Source organism: Platichthys flesus, chromosome 18 (assembly GCF_949316205.1).
Source record: "Platichthys flesus chromosome 18, fPlaFle2.1, whole genome shotgun sequence".
Taxonomy (NCBI): Eukaryota; Metazoa; Chordata; class Actinopteri; order Pleuronectiformes; family Pleuronectidae; genus Platichthys; species Platichthys flesus.
Window position 1 is genome coordinate 17,726,623 of NC_084962.1, and position 17,201 is coordinate 17,743,823.

Below are 17,201 nucleotides of genomic sequence, written 5' to 3' on the forward strand. Positions count from 1 at the left end.
TGCAATATTCTCTGTGGTTAGTTTTAGGCCGACCTGCAATGTTTGAAACTCAGTTTGTTCCCACCCTCGTGCCTCATTATACCGTTGGGCGTTTGTGTCCATGGTTGCATGCATGCATGGCTGCGAACATCAGCGCGGCACCATCGTCCAAATCCACATTTAAAGAGGAAAGTTGTGACTGGCAAAGCAACAATAACCATCAGTGTCACACACTCTCCTTCCCCTCCACGTTCTCAAATTAAAGACTTGTGTAGTGGTGCACATCAGACTTTCAGAGGACGCTGGTAATGTTTATTCATGGGAACGTACAGTCAGCTGTATGGAGCTGTGGAATATTGACTTCATCGCTGGTTGCTGGGAAGGGGACAGCTCTCCTCCTGTACGGGGCCACTCTGGCATGTCCGCTTTTGGCCCCGTAGGTTCGAGTTCTGGGATCCTGGGGTGATTTGAAAAGGCAAAGACGTTAACATGGAAATTGCTCTGTTCCTGTCAATCATCATAGAACCTAAAGCAGTTGTGATGGACGGACGTGACAGCTCCTCCAAAAGTGGAGCCTAATCATCTTGATCGCCCCCTGGTGGCTGGTAACATTAAAGGTTGTAAATCTTGCCTCCTCCATGCCAACAGATTGGACATGGTTCAAAATAACAAGTCGTTTACGTTGAAAAAATGTTTTCTCAAAGATGGATGACATGACAGCCTTCGAAAATTGAAGCCAAATCATCTGGATCGCCCCTGGTGGCTGGCAGGAGTATAGGTCATAAACCCTGCCTCCTCCATGTTGGTGGATGGGTCAAATAAATCATGATTTACAGCTAATCTTAGTACATGTGTCCCAGGTGAAGGGTTGATCTTCTTTAGATAGACCTGCCCTGTCCAGATCTTCCTGTCTGAGTGGTCCTTGCTCATGTAGATGATTCTACTTCCTGACAGGTTCAAAGTACAGAACTTTATGAAGACCTCCAGCCAACACATACATTCAACAAATTCAGACTATAAATCTCTGGCTGAAAAAGGATGAACACAAGTAGAACCGCACTGCACCCACATGTTGCTTCTATCGCTTACCTTAGAGATGTGGTTTGATGTGAGAGCACTTAATCATTTGCTCTGTTCACATGCTGTGAGTTTGATAAGGTTATACTCTGCAGCAGCCCCCCACCCCCCCCCACCCCACCAGCAGCAGCTCAAACTGAGGTCCACTATCAAAGAAAAATAAGCCGATACAGCGAGGCAGTTAAAGGGGCTGTATGTACAAGTGTGGTTTCTTTCTTGGCACTTTAGTGCAGCTCAGGGAGAGAATATTGCTCCGGACCCAACAGGCTTTTTGGTTTTTGGAGATATTTTCAATAATAAGAAACACATTACTGATTAAATAAATAAAAAATCATATAGTGGTATTGAGTTTATAAATCTGCATCTGTAAAGAAAGGTATAGCTAGATTTACTTTAAGTATTAGACAGCATTTCCCTCTAATTGTCCTCCAAAAATACTCAAAATTTAAGTGATGGTCCTTTTACAAGCAAAATAAACAATATATCAAGTATACAATACAACAAAGAGGAAAACTAAATATATATTTCATCCAACAATAACCTCTCCTCGCCCACTTCAACAACAAGTGGTGTTTGCTGATGAGCGTTCTTCAGTTATCCCTGTTTGTTTTATTGGTCCATTCTTTCCGGGGCCAATGAGAGAATCAAACATCAAACCATCCTTTCCTGTGAAGCAGTGAGCCTCCTCTTTCCCTCTGTACACTCTATGGCTTTCCCTGCCTGAGTCTTGTGGCTTCGTGGGGACAGAGACTCTGGCCACCTCCGAGTTCAAATCCCTGTGAGACCCTCCGAGTTGGACTGGGTGACTGGATCCCACAGTCAGTGTCACAGTGTCTAGACGCAGATGTCCTGCAGCTACAGACGCACAGTGCCATCTAGTGTTGGAACCAGCCCTCAGAGGACGGGGGAGCTCCTACCTGCAGCTTCTGTCTGCCCTGACCTCCTGTGGATGTTTGGAAGCTGAGACAAAGGATGCTTGTGTTTTTCATAAATTATTATCGTTGATGAAAAGTTAAGAGCAGCACAGACGCAGTGGAAAAACAAACTAATGAATCTGACAAACAACAAAACAAGATTTCCTTCAATTAATAAATACAAAAACTATTTGTCCAATTGCAGATAGAGAACTTCGGCTACTAGTGGAGTCTCTATCCAGCTACAGACATGTCCCCTGCTGATCCGTCACAGACACAACATAGTTCACACAATCTGATCAGGATGATGTAAACAAAGATCCGACACATGGCGGCTTTACTGGTTTCAAGGATCTTCCTCGATTCTGTGGAACGTCTCCTTCGACTGATCGGCCTTGAACTCGTTCTCGGTTCTAACAAAATGTCTGCTTCTCCGTTCTGGGCATCTGTCCTCGAAGCACGAGACAGGAATGCTGAAATCACTGCCATCTTTCCTTCCCTGAGATCGCTGCCATCCCCTCTGATTTTTATTTGGTTTGCAGTTTGCGGCCGAGGACCCTGAGTCGTGGCAGAGCGCCGCCCCGAGAACAGAGCTGCTGTGTGTGTGCAGCACCTCAGAAAACACTCTTACATAATGTCAACACAATTACTGGCAATAAGCTCCGGTGGCTACAAGTAAATGTAAGGGCAACGGGCCAGATCTGCAGACCCCTTGATCTAAAGGCTTCTCTGAAGGGGCGGCGGGATGGCGGAGAGGAAAAGACAAATTAGGGGGCAAAGTTGATTGGCTTCAGTAAGTTAAGTAGCGTGTCCTCTCTCCCTCTCCTGATAAATAAAGAAGCTGTTTAAATTGCTTGTTGGTTGACGGCCCCAAGGGGGAGGAGCTCTGTGCATCAACTTTTTAATGACCTCTACAGTTTCACACGTTGTATTCTGACTTCACCATAAAGATGACATGAAGATGATGCCAGTGTCCATCCCTCGACTATTCATATGGCGTATCATTACATTACATGTCATTTGGCTGATGCTTTTGTCAGCCAAATTTTTGTCAACCGGTGTTCAGTATCTTGCCAAGGAAGAGTGGGGATTGAACCGGAAACCTTCTTGTTGGAGAACCACCACTCTACCCCCTAGGCCACACGGACCCATTCAAGGGGTGCTGGAGCCAATCTGACATCAGGCGAGAGGCGGGGAACACACTGGACAGGTCGCCAGCGTATCACAGGCCTGAGATATAGATACAAACAACCATCCACTGAAACATATACACATACGAGTAATTTTAGACTCTCCAGGTAACCAAAAGTCGTTGGACTTTGGGCGGAAGCAAGCCGACCCAGAGAAAACCCACATCTTGCAAAATCTTCATATGCGCCAGTAATGAAGAACCATAACCGTGAGACCAAAATGTCCAAAGATTACCTATTGTCTTCAATCCCAGCTACTCTCTGGATGTTGTATGTTGTTACTAACTATATGTGTACGATACACTTTTACACAAAGGAAGTGTCTGATAAACTGATAAATACAGATTTTCTAAATTAATTGACTGGAACTGAACCGATCAATCGGAATCTAACATGTGACGGATGAACCAATCAGCAGACCTGAAGAGAAAGTCCATTTTAGAGTGACCACATTTTCAGTGCCGATATGGTTAACGTGAAATGTGCTTTAATGGATTACACAAAAATTGGTTACACAACCCGTTAATCGAAAACACAAGACATCCTAACTTTTTCTTGAATTTAATTTTTCACATCAATGAACTCAGGCGTAAACAGGATAAATGTATCAGTGTCGAAACTTTACTTTTTCTCTCCGACACAGCTCCATTCCAGTTTCACTGCAAACCACCAGTTTCTCTGCCGTCTCAAGTCGTGCTGCTTCTTAGCAATAATCACATCCTGCTCAAAGAGACTTAGCCTTTCATCTTTCAGTTTGAAGGGAAATTCTTCGTTGCAGCTTAATATTTTTTAACACCCACCGAGTCCAACAAGCAGTGTTTTCATCTGGAGGAAATCATCTCATGTAAATCCTTCCTTGATAATGTAAATCTCATAATACTCTTACTGGCTGTGTGGGTGGCTGCTTTTGTCTGAGAGAAGCAGATTTAACGCTGCGTGTTTGTCTCCGACTCGGTTTTTAGATGGAGGACGTTTACAAAAGGTTCCCGGGGACTGAGATGATCACAGGCTGAGTTTCTCAATGAGCTGATGCATGAAGCAGATAATCAGTTTTCACTCTTCGAATCCTCGGCACAGAGTGAAACTGAAATTAAATCAACAGACTCTGGAGTTAACAGCACAGAAATACATCGCTTCATCAAATACATACTGAATATCTGCAGTATTTAGTGTCATACTTGGAATTTGTCCATGGACTAAAGATGTTAGTCCCTTAATGCTTGTCCTTGCACAAACGTATTTCTATTCTCTGAGACCTGCCCTCATAAACTCACTGAAGGTTAAATATGAATTGAATTACTCAGTTTTCACCTAAAACATCAGTTTGTTAATCTCGTTCAAAGTAAAACAATGGCATCTGTAATGGTAACCGTGTGATGAAGAGATCACTCTGCTGCTTCACGCTACAGAGGCAGCAGAGTAAGGTAGATAATGGGCGGCTGTAATATCACCTACAGCAGATGTACAGGTTTATAACGTTCTTATTCTATTTCTCATTGTTAAAAACTAATATGTAGACAAACTGTAACACAAACTTGTTTTTTGGGTCGGAACCCAAACCTGTTGTTTTCACCGATCACAGGAACGAGCCAACAAGATCCAACCTGATCCAATACTACCTGAATATCATTTTAAAACTGTTTCTTCAAACCAGGCTCGATGGGTTTGGGTTGGGTATTCATACTCTATTCCTCTGTGTTGTTCCTGATCAATAAAGAAACACAGTTATTTTGTGCCTCTGTTAACGTCATTGTTATCTTAATCTCTCCATAAATAACCTGCCTTTAACTTCCCCTCCAGTGACCCTGCGTAGAGGTGTGAGCCCAGTTTTACCGTATCAGAAGGTCAGATGTCTTTTTATTTGAATCTATATTTCCCCTTTAAAAACATATCAGACTTCATGGCTTCATCCACATGCACTTATGTATCAGAATATTCTGTCTGTAGAAGCTATGGTGTTTTGACTGATTTGTCGGTGGTTTCAATTGAGATTAAAATTCTTCAGACCACCACCAATTTCCAAAATATTTACCGAAATCTAATTATGATTCCTTTCCGAAACGACGGGAACATTTTGTTTGGAAGTTGCACCACTGTGATCTGAATTTCTCTTGGGTTTATTTTGACTGGTAACTGCGAGATTTGGTATGTTTGGGTTAGTGTACATGTGTGTGTGTGTGTGTGTGTGTGTGTGTGTGTGTGTGTGTTTGCAGCTGCAGATTCTTGGACCCGATAAACAGAAAGAGCAATCAGATATTTTCATTTTTGTGGCCGTCTAAGGAACGAGACAACCGCAATTTTGAACAAAGGTCCCTGCAGGTGACTGCCAAGAGGAAGGGCCATTAGGTTTTTGTTAATCAGGGTTTGGAATGCTGTGAGATTCGTCAACGTGCCTTGGCGTGGAATCTCCAAGTCTCATTAATACCATCTCTTTCTCCAGAAAATCCTGCCTCTCTGTGGTTTTGTTTGTAATGGTGGATCTGTTGCCACTCCTGGATGCTGAGATGAGTTGAGAAGTGATGAGGACGCCAGCAGCTGTACAGAGTGAATCACACTGTTTTCTTTTTCGTCCACACTCTCAATGACCAGTCGGCCTGCAGAGACAACATCATCCAGACAAGTCAGTACCTCCATCAGGAGAGAAGCGCTTCATCACGAGGCGACGATGGCAAACTGCTCAGAATAGCTTTGTGTGATCTTTGGCGTCCTCGTCGCCCGTTAAGCGTTTGCCAGGACGTTTCCCTCCAGAGCAACCACCCACTCAGACCAGTGAGATGAAAGACAGTGTGAAAGGGATCTAGGGAACTCATCAGACAGATGTGAGGATGGAGTCACACCGTTAGAAACTTGATATAAAAACATTAGGACTTGTATCTGAGTCGAAGCCCCATGATCACTGTCAATATTTTGATATTTTTTGGGGGATAGAGAAGCCGAAATGAGATGTGTTGTACAGATACAATATATAAACCAAGAGAGAAAGTTCCAAAAATGTCATCAGAATAAAAGAAAAGTGAAATTTCTGCTCTGCCTGGTCGTGATTCAAAAAAAGAACATCTGTAGATTGGCATCAACAATCGTCTAATTCTATTTTGGCTGAGAGTCTGGCTGAGGAGGTGGGAGTCGAGATGCTGCAAATATCCCTGTAAATAAACCTGCATGAATATTTCCAAAACAAAACACAGCCGACAGCAGACAGAACTACTTATTTCAGAAACAGGGCTCAGACAAATTCAATTCCTACATTCCCAGTTCCTATCCACGGTGAGGTCCCTGCAGTGAAAAGAGTCTGACGACAGTAAACGATGTCCAGACTCAGAGCTCAGTTCATGAACGATTCAGTCAGAAACTCTGATTCAAGCTGCATTCATCTTATTTATTCAGTCATTTCCTGCAGTGCACGACAGGTGCAAGAATGAAAGGTTCTGTATCATCTATTGTGTCCTGGTGGATTTCAAGGTGGATCTAAGGAGAATCTTGTAAGGTATTTTTATGATCATCTAAAATAAACAGCCTTGTTTAGAAGGGTTCCTTCATATATAGTGTTTGCATGGTGTGTTTAGGGTTAGGGTTGTGTTGTTGAGTCTTATATGGTGTATGAAAAGTAAGAAAAACCCTTTAGAGGCTACAACAGGACAACATTACTTTAATTCATCCTGGCTATTTATTTTTATTTATTTATATATGTCTATATCTGTTGTCCATTGTGTGTGGAACATTGCTCAGGGAGTTGTTTCTTAACCAAAGGACCAGATCATTCAATTGTGAAAAACATAAATGTGGACAATTTGTTCTGAAAGATCTTGTAAACAGCAGAAATTCCACCTTGTCATCGTGTAGCACAATAAACTGAACACAGGTGGTGGAACAGGCTGTTATAAGATCAGTCCAGCTTTAAACACACAGATATAATAATTCACAACTGGATTGTTTTAAATTAGGCTAAAATTAGGTTTGAAAAATATCAAATCAACGTTTAGAGCAATATAATGGGTTAGATAGGTGATGGTTATTTCATCTAAAGGAATTAATAGGTAATGAAATGAAGCAGTCTCAGGTTCACTCTGCAGAAGGACAGTGACCTCAGCCAGAGTCCTGATGAATCATCTTCAGAGACAGGAACATGTTGTCCTTCTGCAGATGGTGTCTTGTTCCTTTTTGCTGCACTTCATGTGAAATTGGGTTAGGGTTAGGGTTAGGGTTAGGATAAGTATTTATCTATTTATCCTCAAAGGGAAAAACAACAGGAACTCTAGGGTGAAGAAGTTCAAACATCCACCGGGGCCCAACAGCTCCACCATGAAAATGCATTTAAACTCACTAGATCCGGATTTTAATTTGAATCTGCACTAAATAGCAAACCCTCATAGATATCAGGCCCCTTCCAAATGTATATATAGAAAAACAGTGAAGTAGCCTTTATAATAAACTAACCAAACAAACAGACGAAAAACCACCTCCTTGCGTTTGCTGAAGTTGATTTATTCCACCTCATAGACCTCTTATTTTATTTTAGTGTTTTTCTTTTCATGCTAGTCTGTTATTTTAATTTGCTCTTTTTTTTGTATTTCGCATTGTGTGGTCTTTTGGTTAATACATACTGTACATAGAAAAATACAAGATAAAAAATGAATATAATAAAGATAGGATTTAAAATATTAAATATATACTGCTCAGTTTAAAATGTTATTTAACTTTATCTTAGACTCAGAAAAAGAAAACAAATAATATAGAGACAAACTGAAATGAAGTGAAAAGAGGCAAAATAGTGATGTGTTGTGTGTGTTTGCATACCCATGGTCTTTACACGTGAGGTATTTTATTATATAAACACATTTATTATACATAAGTACACTTTTATTCTCCAGTTGCACGTGTGCACCTGCTGCTCCACCGCTCGACACTGGGGGGCGCTGTGGTACCGAGGTGTTTAAATTCCCTTCCTGTGCAGCAGTCGTCGCTAAATCTCCATCTTCACTTTGCACGGAATCGATCCCACGAATCTCATACACACACACCGGTGGAGTGTACATTTGAATGTTGGACGGTAGCCGACCTGCTCACACACACACAGTCCGAGTGAGCTCGAGCGGCTCGTTTCTCTCTGGACGTGAAAACCCGCTGAGACCCCGGAAGCTGGATGACAACATGAGACGGTTTGTGTTTCACTTCGGGGTTCGAACCGTGAACATACGGCGGGGGGGAACGCGTCACCTGGGCGAAGACATATGTTCTCAGAGTTTGGATGCTAACTAGCTAACTAGCTAGCTGCTGCTGCTAGCTGGCCCAGCTAGCTACGCACTGACGAGTTGGGCTAAAGGCTACCAGCTAATGCTAACTCTGCGGATGTGAGCTAAGTAACGAAGAGCAGCTGATTTAAAGTTGTAGTTTCTCATTCGCAGCGGGACACGAACTATTCAACTCTATTCACTCCAGTGTCAGTGACGCGGTTTAGCCCGGTTAGCTAACTCCAGTGTTTTTCCCTCTGCAGCCAACGCCTTCAGAAGTGAAGTGCATTTCAGTTTTAATCTCTTTTCTTTGAACTTTCTGCTGCTGCAGCTCTCGTCACGTGTTGCACACACACAGTCTGCAGGTTGTTCAGTGAAGGGGAAATCGATTTTAAACTTCCTGCAGCTCCCCTGTAACAAAAACCTGAAGAATGTAACCGCTGGGCGCCCCACACGTTGTTTGTCCCGCAGTGTCCCGTGTTGTGGAAGCTGCTAAGCTCGTCTGGACGGTGGAGAACGTGTGGAAGGTCACCCGGATTCAGTCCAATGGCTTTCTGTGATCCTGCCTGCACCTTCCTGCTGACAAGAACATGAAGCAGGTGTGGAAACGCTCACGATCTTCTCCTCAGAGTCCACACAATTGAATGCTGGTGACTGTGAAGTACAGTTCAGTTGTGGTGGTTGTAGTAGAAGAGATTGTCGTAGTGGCCTCATCCCATATCCTTTTGTTTTAGGTGGATATTATAAATAAGGACGAGTTAGATAAAGAGAGGTGAGTGTCTGATCCACATCCTGGGATTCTTCCTCTGATCACTCATTGTCTGTGTCTCGCAGATCATCCCCCTCAGTCACTGCTGGACCATTTAAAGCACCTATTGTCATAACCATTTCACCTTATCTCTCCTTTTTTACGTTTCCTCAAAAAAAAACAAGCTTGCTTCGCGTCTGCTCCATCTCAGTTTCCCTCTCGGCAGATTTCAAGTGCATTACGGAGCACGCAGTCCGGGCGCAGCGAAGCTGGTGGCGTCTTGCAAGAGGAAGGGTGGTCCGCAGGTGGAGGTGGGCGCCAAGCTGCACCGTAGAACGTCAGATGTAGGCCGTGTCCGTGACCCCGGCATGGCCAACAAAGAAAATGAGCTGACGTGCCCTGATGACGTGCGGGGCCTTCACTACAATGACATCTGTGGGCTCCCTGTGAGCTCCGCAGAGGCCTCCAAGATGGCAGGGGCCAGCTCCAAGTACAGCGACTTTGCCGAGGTGAGGATGAAATGTAATGTTTTGAGTAGAATTATATCTTTTTCCTCTTTTAGAAGTAATACACCCAGTTCTTTTAAACTCTTGATAACATACTCAACACGCTTGTAGACCGACTTTCCTTTTGTGCTTTGCTTATCTGTTTTGTGCAGCTGTCAAAGGACCATGAAGCTATGACTCACATCCTTTTTGGAAGGAATCTACGACTTCAAGTAGCTAAAACACTATGGCGAAGAAATGCCAGCGAATTAGTGGCCTATTTAATAAGGTACAACTGTGACATGTTGGTGTTTATGCACATTTATATTCTAATTAACTTCTTGTCTCTAATCATCATTTTGCCCCCCCCCCCCCCCCCAGATTTCAAGATACGGGGGTGCTTCTTGACTGCTTACCTGTCTTAACAAAAGAGTGAGTCTCCACTGGGTGTTTGATATATATTTCTATATGTGTGGCATTCTTTTATGTAAATATACAAATATATATATATACATATAAAATACCTTTTGGTCAGATTGAAGTTACAAACTCTGTAGAAAGTCCTTCATGGCCTTTATCCTTACTGATTGTTTTCACCTTGAAGTGTGTAGCTCATAATTAAAGATAAGCTTGTGCATTGAAATCACTTTCTCTTCAATGCAAACAAATTATCTTTAAAGATTAGAATTAACTCACATCCATTGACGTATGTTTTAAATTTACAGGTTTGTAGGTTTCATACTTTCTTTCCTGTAACTTCTTGTCAGCTTGTTTGGATGTTTTAATGTCGCTGCTTTGCTTTTTATCCAGTTGCTGTCGGAGGCTGAATTTAAATTATTCAGACAGTTTGGACACATTTGGCTTTTTTTGTCCATTTCTCATCTTTCATGTGTTTTGTGTCCCATCAGTCTTCAAACTGAAGCACCATGTTTGTCAGTTGGCTGCTGTGTTGATCTCCTGCCCCAAGTGAAAGTGATTCTTGCCAGTAAATACGAAGAGTAAGTGGCTCTGTGGCTTTCATACATGTTTAATGATCCCTGTCTCTCGCTGACATTTTATCTAAAAGCACTGAGATCAAAGTGATTTGTAGCTTTTGCTGCTTTTAGTCTGGAAGATGACGCATCACTGATCGGAGCTTTTCAAACTTTCTGCTTGATAATTCATGAAGTGAGCTTATGAAAACTCTTGGATCAGTGTTGCAATGTTCTTCAATACTTAAACAATAAAATAATGAAATGCCTTTGATTCGTCACTTCCAGATATGATATGCTTATATTTAACAGAGTGAATTTAACTAGTGGGTGGGTTTTTATCTGCGCTTACAGACACATCATGGTGGGTTTACACTGGGTTCAATCCGTCATCAAGAAGTGGTGGTCAGAACTTTCAAAGAACGAGAAAAGACTGCAGGACAGTTGTTCAGAAGTCAGGTGGGTGATGCAGGTTTCAATACACTGAAATATTAATCCTCACACTGTGAAATATTAATCCTCAATTACATTTTTGTCATAAAATATTCCTCTGATTCTGTCTCCACTTTGTAAACCCACACCATGCTGCACAGTTAATGTTTGCATGTTTACTGCAGGAATATTGAAGTGATGAAGCAGCGGCTGAAGGACGTGTGGAAGGACGGAGCCCGACTCTGTTTGATTCCAGGCTCGACAGGAGAGCTGGCAAAGGTGAACATGATTTATATTATAGAACTTAACAGGGAATTTTTTATATGATGCAGTAGATGTGAAAGATGTGTTTCAGTTGGAAAGTAAAAAAAAAAAAAAAAATTGTAATTTAGCAGTCAAGCTTCATCTGGTGTATTTATTTGAAAATTGCTTCTATGTTTGTCCCTATTATGAACAGAACTAAGTGAAAACTGGTGCAACAGACTGAATCATATTATAGAATGAACATTGTGCCACAGATGGCTCACTGAACTGTTCTACTACACAAGTCCCTCTGTTGTTTGTTTTGAGTTCTCTGTTTGTTTTTGGTGGACACAACCAACCACTCCCATCCTAAAGAAACTCACCATGAGTCAGCACGAGTTGAGTCTGTGTTGTGTTACCACTTTTACATCCTGTTGGATTTTTAAATAAATGAAACCACCAGAGAATATTATATTATCACAGAGACATTTCAAGAACCTTTTGATGAACCTGTCATTTTACTTTTTATTGATTAAGATTTAGAATTCAGTTAATTTATTTATTTCCAAAGTATGAGTGATGTATTATCTTGTGTATATCAGAATAATCTTGACAAACGTGTTTTGATAGACCTGTGATTTATCCCCTGTGTTTACAATATGTATAAACAAAGATTATTTGAATGCATCCAGCCGCAGGATGTGTCACTGGATGTGACAACCACTAATGTGTTATCTCCACGATGCAGGCCATCGAGGCTTCTCTATCACAGCTGCCCTGACAGTCGTCGAGGAAGCGCTCTGAGGATGTGACCACTACTGCCAGATCATGGCTCTGTTTCAAACTGATAATGACGCCAGAGAAACGGGACTGGTTCATTCTGCCATGTCAACTCAAACCTCTTACTGGGACTGAACTTGATCATTCAGATGACTCCCTTGGTGAGAGCTGGAGACTCTTAAGGAGGGCTCTGAGAGCCGTTCTGCAAAAAGAGGAAACGTAAAATGACTGCTTCACATTGAAGTGGACCGTCTTGTGAAGGGGCATGTTTAGTGGACCTTAATGAGACCCGGTGTTGCATCGCTCTATGAAGTGCCAAGCTCTTTGTCTCTCACTGCACCACTCTTTGCCATGGAATGCAAATGCACTTGTGGATGTATTGAATGCTCCGCTCTTGTTGTTTTGAGCCTGCGTTCTCCAGAATCAGGAACTTGAATCTGCTACAGTCTTAAGTTATTAGAGCTCGTTTTCATTTTTTGCCTCTTCCGATGACAGTTGACTGTATTGTTAACTGTAACAACAAATGATTCTTTTAATCTTCTTAAAATAAATTTGATAAAAATCAATACTAAGAAAATTTTGTTTTTATTGTGTTGTTGACAAACGTAATGAGAATGAAGTGATAGTTTTGGAGATGAAATTTAGGCTGTCAAACTAAAGCATTTGAAGTAAACGTATACATTTGCTTTGGTCGTTCAAAGTGGATGAACAAGTAAGGCAGGTTCTCTTGTTGCCAGTTAGACTTTTTTTTTTAAATAAACTTTATTTACAAAGGCAAGTTGTCTTTTCTTGACAACTAATTTTTATATATTAACATTCAAATATTATTTTTAAGATGTTCCTTTAGTTTGTAACTGTCTTGTTTTGAGGGGAAATACTAGGAGGGATTTTAATTGATTATTGAATAAGTAAAAACATTTACCATTAAATTACAGTTGTCATTTATGTTTCTGCATTAAGGAATCAGGCACATGGCAAACTGTACAAGATGTATAAGACAAAATTACAAACTATGAAGGATAGAAATACGATAGTGACGCCATCAGTGTCATCGTGTGATTGGTCAATAAAGTTCTGTCCAGTGTTTTTTTTTTCTCTCCCTCCTTCCTCCCGGTGACGTCACAGCCGCAGCTGATGCACTGCCTCTTCAGCTACCTACCGTGAACCCGCCGTCGCTGCTTCTTCTCCGGCTGACACGCTTCTTCAGAACCGGGATCCACTTCCACTCTCCACACAGACGCCATGTTCCACCGGGAGAGGAGCCCGCTGCTGTGGCTGCTCCTGCAGGCCGCGGTCGCCGCGACGTGGTGCTTCACCGACATGGAAGCGGGGCCTGGCGGCGCAGGTGTCGCGACGCAGCCCAACGGGGAGTACGGCTTCAAGATCGAGGGCAGGGCCGTGGTGCCCGGGGTGAAGACGCAGGACTGGGTGTCCACGGCCCGGGTCCTGGTGGAGGGAGAGGAGTTCGTCGGGTTCTTGAGGTAGGACACATCCCCCCACACACCGGCTAACTAGCTAGCCTGTTAGCGAGGCTAGATAGCAATAGCATTAGCATAGCTATCGTTAGCCTGATGCTGGTTTTGGCAGATTGCAGCGTCAGACTGTCACAACGAGTCCACAGCTTAATACCAGCGGAATAAACTGGTGCCAACTGGGAAAAGGACGAGGAGGTTCGTTCATTAGCTCCCAGCAGATCAGGAGTGGCAAGCTAGGTGTCACCAAAACAAACCTGGGCCCCAGGGGATGTGTTGGTTGTGATGTGTCTGTGTTGAATTGAATGTTTCGCAATTAACATTCATGCTACATCTTGGACATGTGGTGTCTATTCAACTAAAGTCGTAATACAAGGGTGGAAATACACAAACGCATCGTTAAAGGTTCAGTGAGTAAGATTTAGGTGAAAGGGACCTATTGACATTTAATATAAAATAATCCTTGTGATGTTGTTTTCACTAGTATGTTTCACCTTTTTATCGTATTTATTGTTTTAGTCAATCTAGAATTGCCCCTTTTTATATTAACATCAGGACCGGGTCCTCTCTACGGAGGCCGCCATGTTTTTTACAGGAGCCCAGACTGGACAAACTAAACCCATTTTTTGAGTTGTTATGACAACTGAAGGTTATCACAGGTTCTCCCTCACTTTAAAACCGCACGCAACTCTTTAACTGTATATATTGTTTTTTTTTTATATTGTTATATTGTTCGCTATTTTTGTTTTTAATTTGTTGTTTGTAAAATGCACCAACCACACTAAGGCAATTTCCTGTATGTGCAAATATACATGGCAATAAAAAGAATTCTGATTCTGATTGGAAGGTGAGGGGTGTAAGGTGAGGGGGATTCAGCTGCAACACGTAACTCCACCACTAGATGTCACTAAGTTCTACACACTGAACCTTTAAACACAAGCGGGGGAAGTCAGCTCATCAGATACAGTTAGCTAAAGCTCATGCAGTCTGATATTAAGGTCACATTATGAATCCTCTTTCATGATAGTTTCAGTGTTCATCTTTTCTTGTTGAACATGTTGACAAGTTGGAGGATGTTGTCATTGGTGCCATTGAACTGGATTGAGTTATTTGCCATCATTGCATGTTTATTAGATTTTATGATCTATAAATCTATAGCCTTGTATTTGAAGTCTTACGCTTATCAATATCTCCATCAGCACGTACTTCTTTTTTTCAGTGACAGCTTTGTAGTAGTTCTGGTTCCTCGACTTTCATCTCACTGCTGTGAACTTATTCTTGCCCAATTTCAACCTTTTATTATTCTTATGCTCTCGTGTTTGACTGTTTTGTTTCCGTCCATCCATCCATGCCCTTGGTGACTTGGATGGTGTAGACATATTAGACGTGATAAAGTGATAAAAACATCTGCTCGTGATGCGAAACAGCACCACAGAATCAAAATGTGCAGCTCACTGAGCCCTGACAGGTCTGGAGAGTAAACGTGTGTGTGAATTGTCTTGTTGCAGAACCGATGGAAGTTTTGCAGTGAATGACGTCCCTTCAGGATCTTACGTGGTGGAAATTGTTACCCCGAATTTTAGATTTGAACCAGTGCGTGTGGATATCACGTCCAAAGGCAAAATGAGGTAAGACCTTAATGTCGGGAGAAGCCACAAACGTTTAATGTCGAGTCAGCCTCATATATTCATCCGTGTTCTGTAAGTAAAGCATCTCTGTTCCACTTAAGAGTCTGTGTGTCATTCCACAGGGCACGTCTTGTGAACTACATCAAGCCGTCAGAAGTAATTCGGCAGCCGTATCCTCTTCAGATCAGGGCCAGCGGCCCTCACAGCTACTTCATGAAGAGGGAGACCTGGGGCTGGACAGACTTCCTCATGAACCCCATGGTAAAAACATGATTGATATGTACAACCTGCTGTGGTGAAAAGAGATATATATATTTTTTTTAATAAAGTGTTCAATGGTTTGTATTAAGGTGTGTAGAAGTCCAAAGTCATCGGTCCAGGAAATGCAGGGACTATTAAAACATTCGATAATAATTCTTGTGCTCTACATAGTATAAGTTAATGACGTACAGCCTCACCTTGAAGGTTTTCTTTTATTCCCTGTATTGAATAAACCAAACACACTGATGATTTAATCATTCAAGGTGTTTCATGTGACGTGTTGTTCTGCGAGAGAGAAGTGTTTTCTTCATAAGTTGTTAACAGGTCAAAGTATGTGGCTTGTAACACAATCATAAAACGATCATCCTCCAATGACACGTTCATCCTTAATGAACTGGTATGGTTTGACAGTGAGAGTAGTTTCCTCCGTGTCAGAATCAAGACCCTATACATGCTATAGAATATAAATGAACTACAGTACATCAGAATCCCTGGCTTATGTTTAAATGCATTGTACTTGCTGCTCCTGCAGGTCATGATGATGGTTCTGCCCCTGCTGATCATTGTCTTGCTGCCTAAAGTGGTCAACACTAACGACCCAGAGATGAGAAAGGTAAAAAGAGTTATATCAGTTAATTGTGTAGTTTATTTGAATTTCATTGGATCCATCAGTTAAATAAGGATTTATCAAGTGGCACCGTAACACGGAAGTTCCCTTTGTAATGTCAGCGGTCCTTCACGTTTCACTGTTTTTCTTCGCAGGAAATGGAGCAGTCCATGAACATGCTGAACCCCAACCCTGAGCTTCCAGACGTCTCAGAGCTCATGACCAAGCTGTTCTCCGGCTCCAAGGGCTCCAGCAAGGCAAGCAGCAGCAGCAGCAGCAGCAAGGGCACGAGGCCAGCTGTCAAGAGGAGGTAGTGCTGAGCCGTGCACGTCTCCTCAGATCAGCCCACAGAAGCACGAGTTCTGCCATGGAAGCGAGATTTTTAAGTGTCTATTGTACAGTTTTCTTTATTATTAGATGTTGATTTCTTTTATTCTATTGGAGACTGAGCACAACAAAAAAAAATGTTTTTTTTTCCGAATGGCACTGAGAAGTTTCTTAAAGTCTGTGAAAGCTGTAATTCTTCATTTGCTCTTTACTTTCAAGTGGCTCTATCACTCTTCCATCTTTTCTGTGCTAACCCTCCGTTGTGCATTTTTCCACAGCTGCTAATTCCACTAACTGAAAGAGAACATATATATACATACTCAGATTTTCTTTTCTTCAGTGACTACGACTGTGAATGAAGATGAATTGAATTTGAGGACTGAGATATTCTTATTTAAAAAGCCTAGATAATTAAATTGCAATGGTTATATAACAGCTTTGTTTTTATTTCTGACCGTCTTGTTTTGTTTGAAAGTCACCACACGGCCTTCTCGTTTTTTGGATTTACTGAGTGACAATGAACATTTGTTACATCCTTCAGGTGTAGAACTAACATGATTTTTACTGGCAGGTGAAAGAGTGACAAGAGCCGTGTGTTTGCTTTCAAGATCTTGAGTGTACTTGACTTTCAATAAATCAGACGGTGAAGACCACATTAAAGTCACAAACTGTGTCTGTAATAAATGTTTTCACGTCATCGGTTCCTGAGAGGAAAAAAAACGACTTCATCTTCACGGCTTAGAGGTCAACTTCTTCAGCTTCTATGCTTCAGTTGTCCTTGCGATGGATCTTTTGACTTAGGACTAGCGTTATGGTTTTTATGTTTTTTCACTGGAGTGATTTATTTTTAACCGACAGG

The 17,201-nt window shown here is 41.9% G+C and overlaps 2 protein-coding genes across 3 annotated transcripts; both read left to right on the forward strand.

The window, feature by feature from the left end:
* The first annotated feature begins 8,120 nt into the window (after positions 1-8,120).
* Positions 8,121-12,613, forward strand: katnbl1 (katanin p80 subunit B-like 1). 2 transcript variants are annotated; one of them, XM_062411385.1, is made up of 10 exons: positions 8,123-8,316; positions 8,860-8,987; positions 9,123-9,160; positions 9,363-9,645; positions 9,795-9,910; positions 10,003-10,053; positions 10,530-10,619; positions 10,947-11,051; positions 11,210-11,303; positions 12,016-12,613. In XM_062411385.1, exons 2-10 carry the CDS (start codon positions 8,979-8,981, stop codon positions 12,046-12,048), a joined length of 819 nt encoding a protein of 272 aa, XP_062267369.1. In that variant the 5' UTR covers positions 8,123-8,316; positions 8,860-8,978; the 3' UTR covers positions 12,049-12,613. The 2 variants fall into 2 exon arrangements, with proteins under 2 accessions (XP_062267370.1, XP_062267369.1); XM_062411386.1 differs by lacking the exon at positions 10,530-10,619 and having other exon boundaries at positions 8,121-8,316.
* Positions 12,614-13,141: 528 nt separating this feature from the next.
* On the forward strand, positions 13,142-17,010 carry emc7b (ER membrane protein complex subunit 7b). Its single transcript, XM_062411387.1, has 5 exons — positions 13,142-13,528; positions 15,028-15,147; positions 15,270-15,408; positions 15,941-16,021; positions 16,171-17,010. The coding sequence occupies exons 1-5, from the start codon at positions 13,290-13,292 to the stop codon at positions 16,327-16,329; spliced, it is 738 nt and encodes a 245-aa protein (XP_062267371.1). The 5' UTR covers positions 13,142-13,289; the 3' UTR covers positions 16,330-17,010.
* The last annotated feature ends 191 nt before the right edge of the window (positions 17,011-17,201 follow it).

Bases quoted from the DNA above. Each gene is read 5' to 3' on its own strand.
- katnbl1 (XM_062411385.1), top strand. The intron at 11,052-11,209 runs GTGGGTGATGCA...TGTTTACTGCAG, and splicing joins GACAGTTGTTCAGAAGTCAG to GAATATTGAAGTGATGAAGC. The intron at 11,304-12,015 runs GTGAACATGATT...TCCACGATGCAG, and splicing joins CGACAGGAGAGCTGGCAAAG to GCCATCGAGGCTTCTCTATC.
- emc7b (XM_062411387.1), top strand. From the start codon at position 13,290: ATGTTCCACCGGGAGAGGAGCCCGCTGCTGTGGCTGCTCCTGCAGGCC. The intron at 15,409-15,940 runs GTAAAAACATGA...CTGCTCCTGCAG, and splicing joins ACTTCCTCATGAACCCCATG to GTCATGATGATGGTTCTGCC. The intron at 16,022-16,170 runs GTAAAAAGAGTT...TTTTCTTCGCAG, and splicing joins ACGACCCAGAGATGAGAAAG to GAAATGGAGCAGTCCATGAA.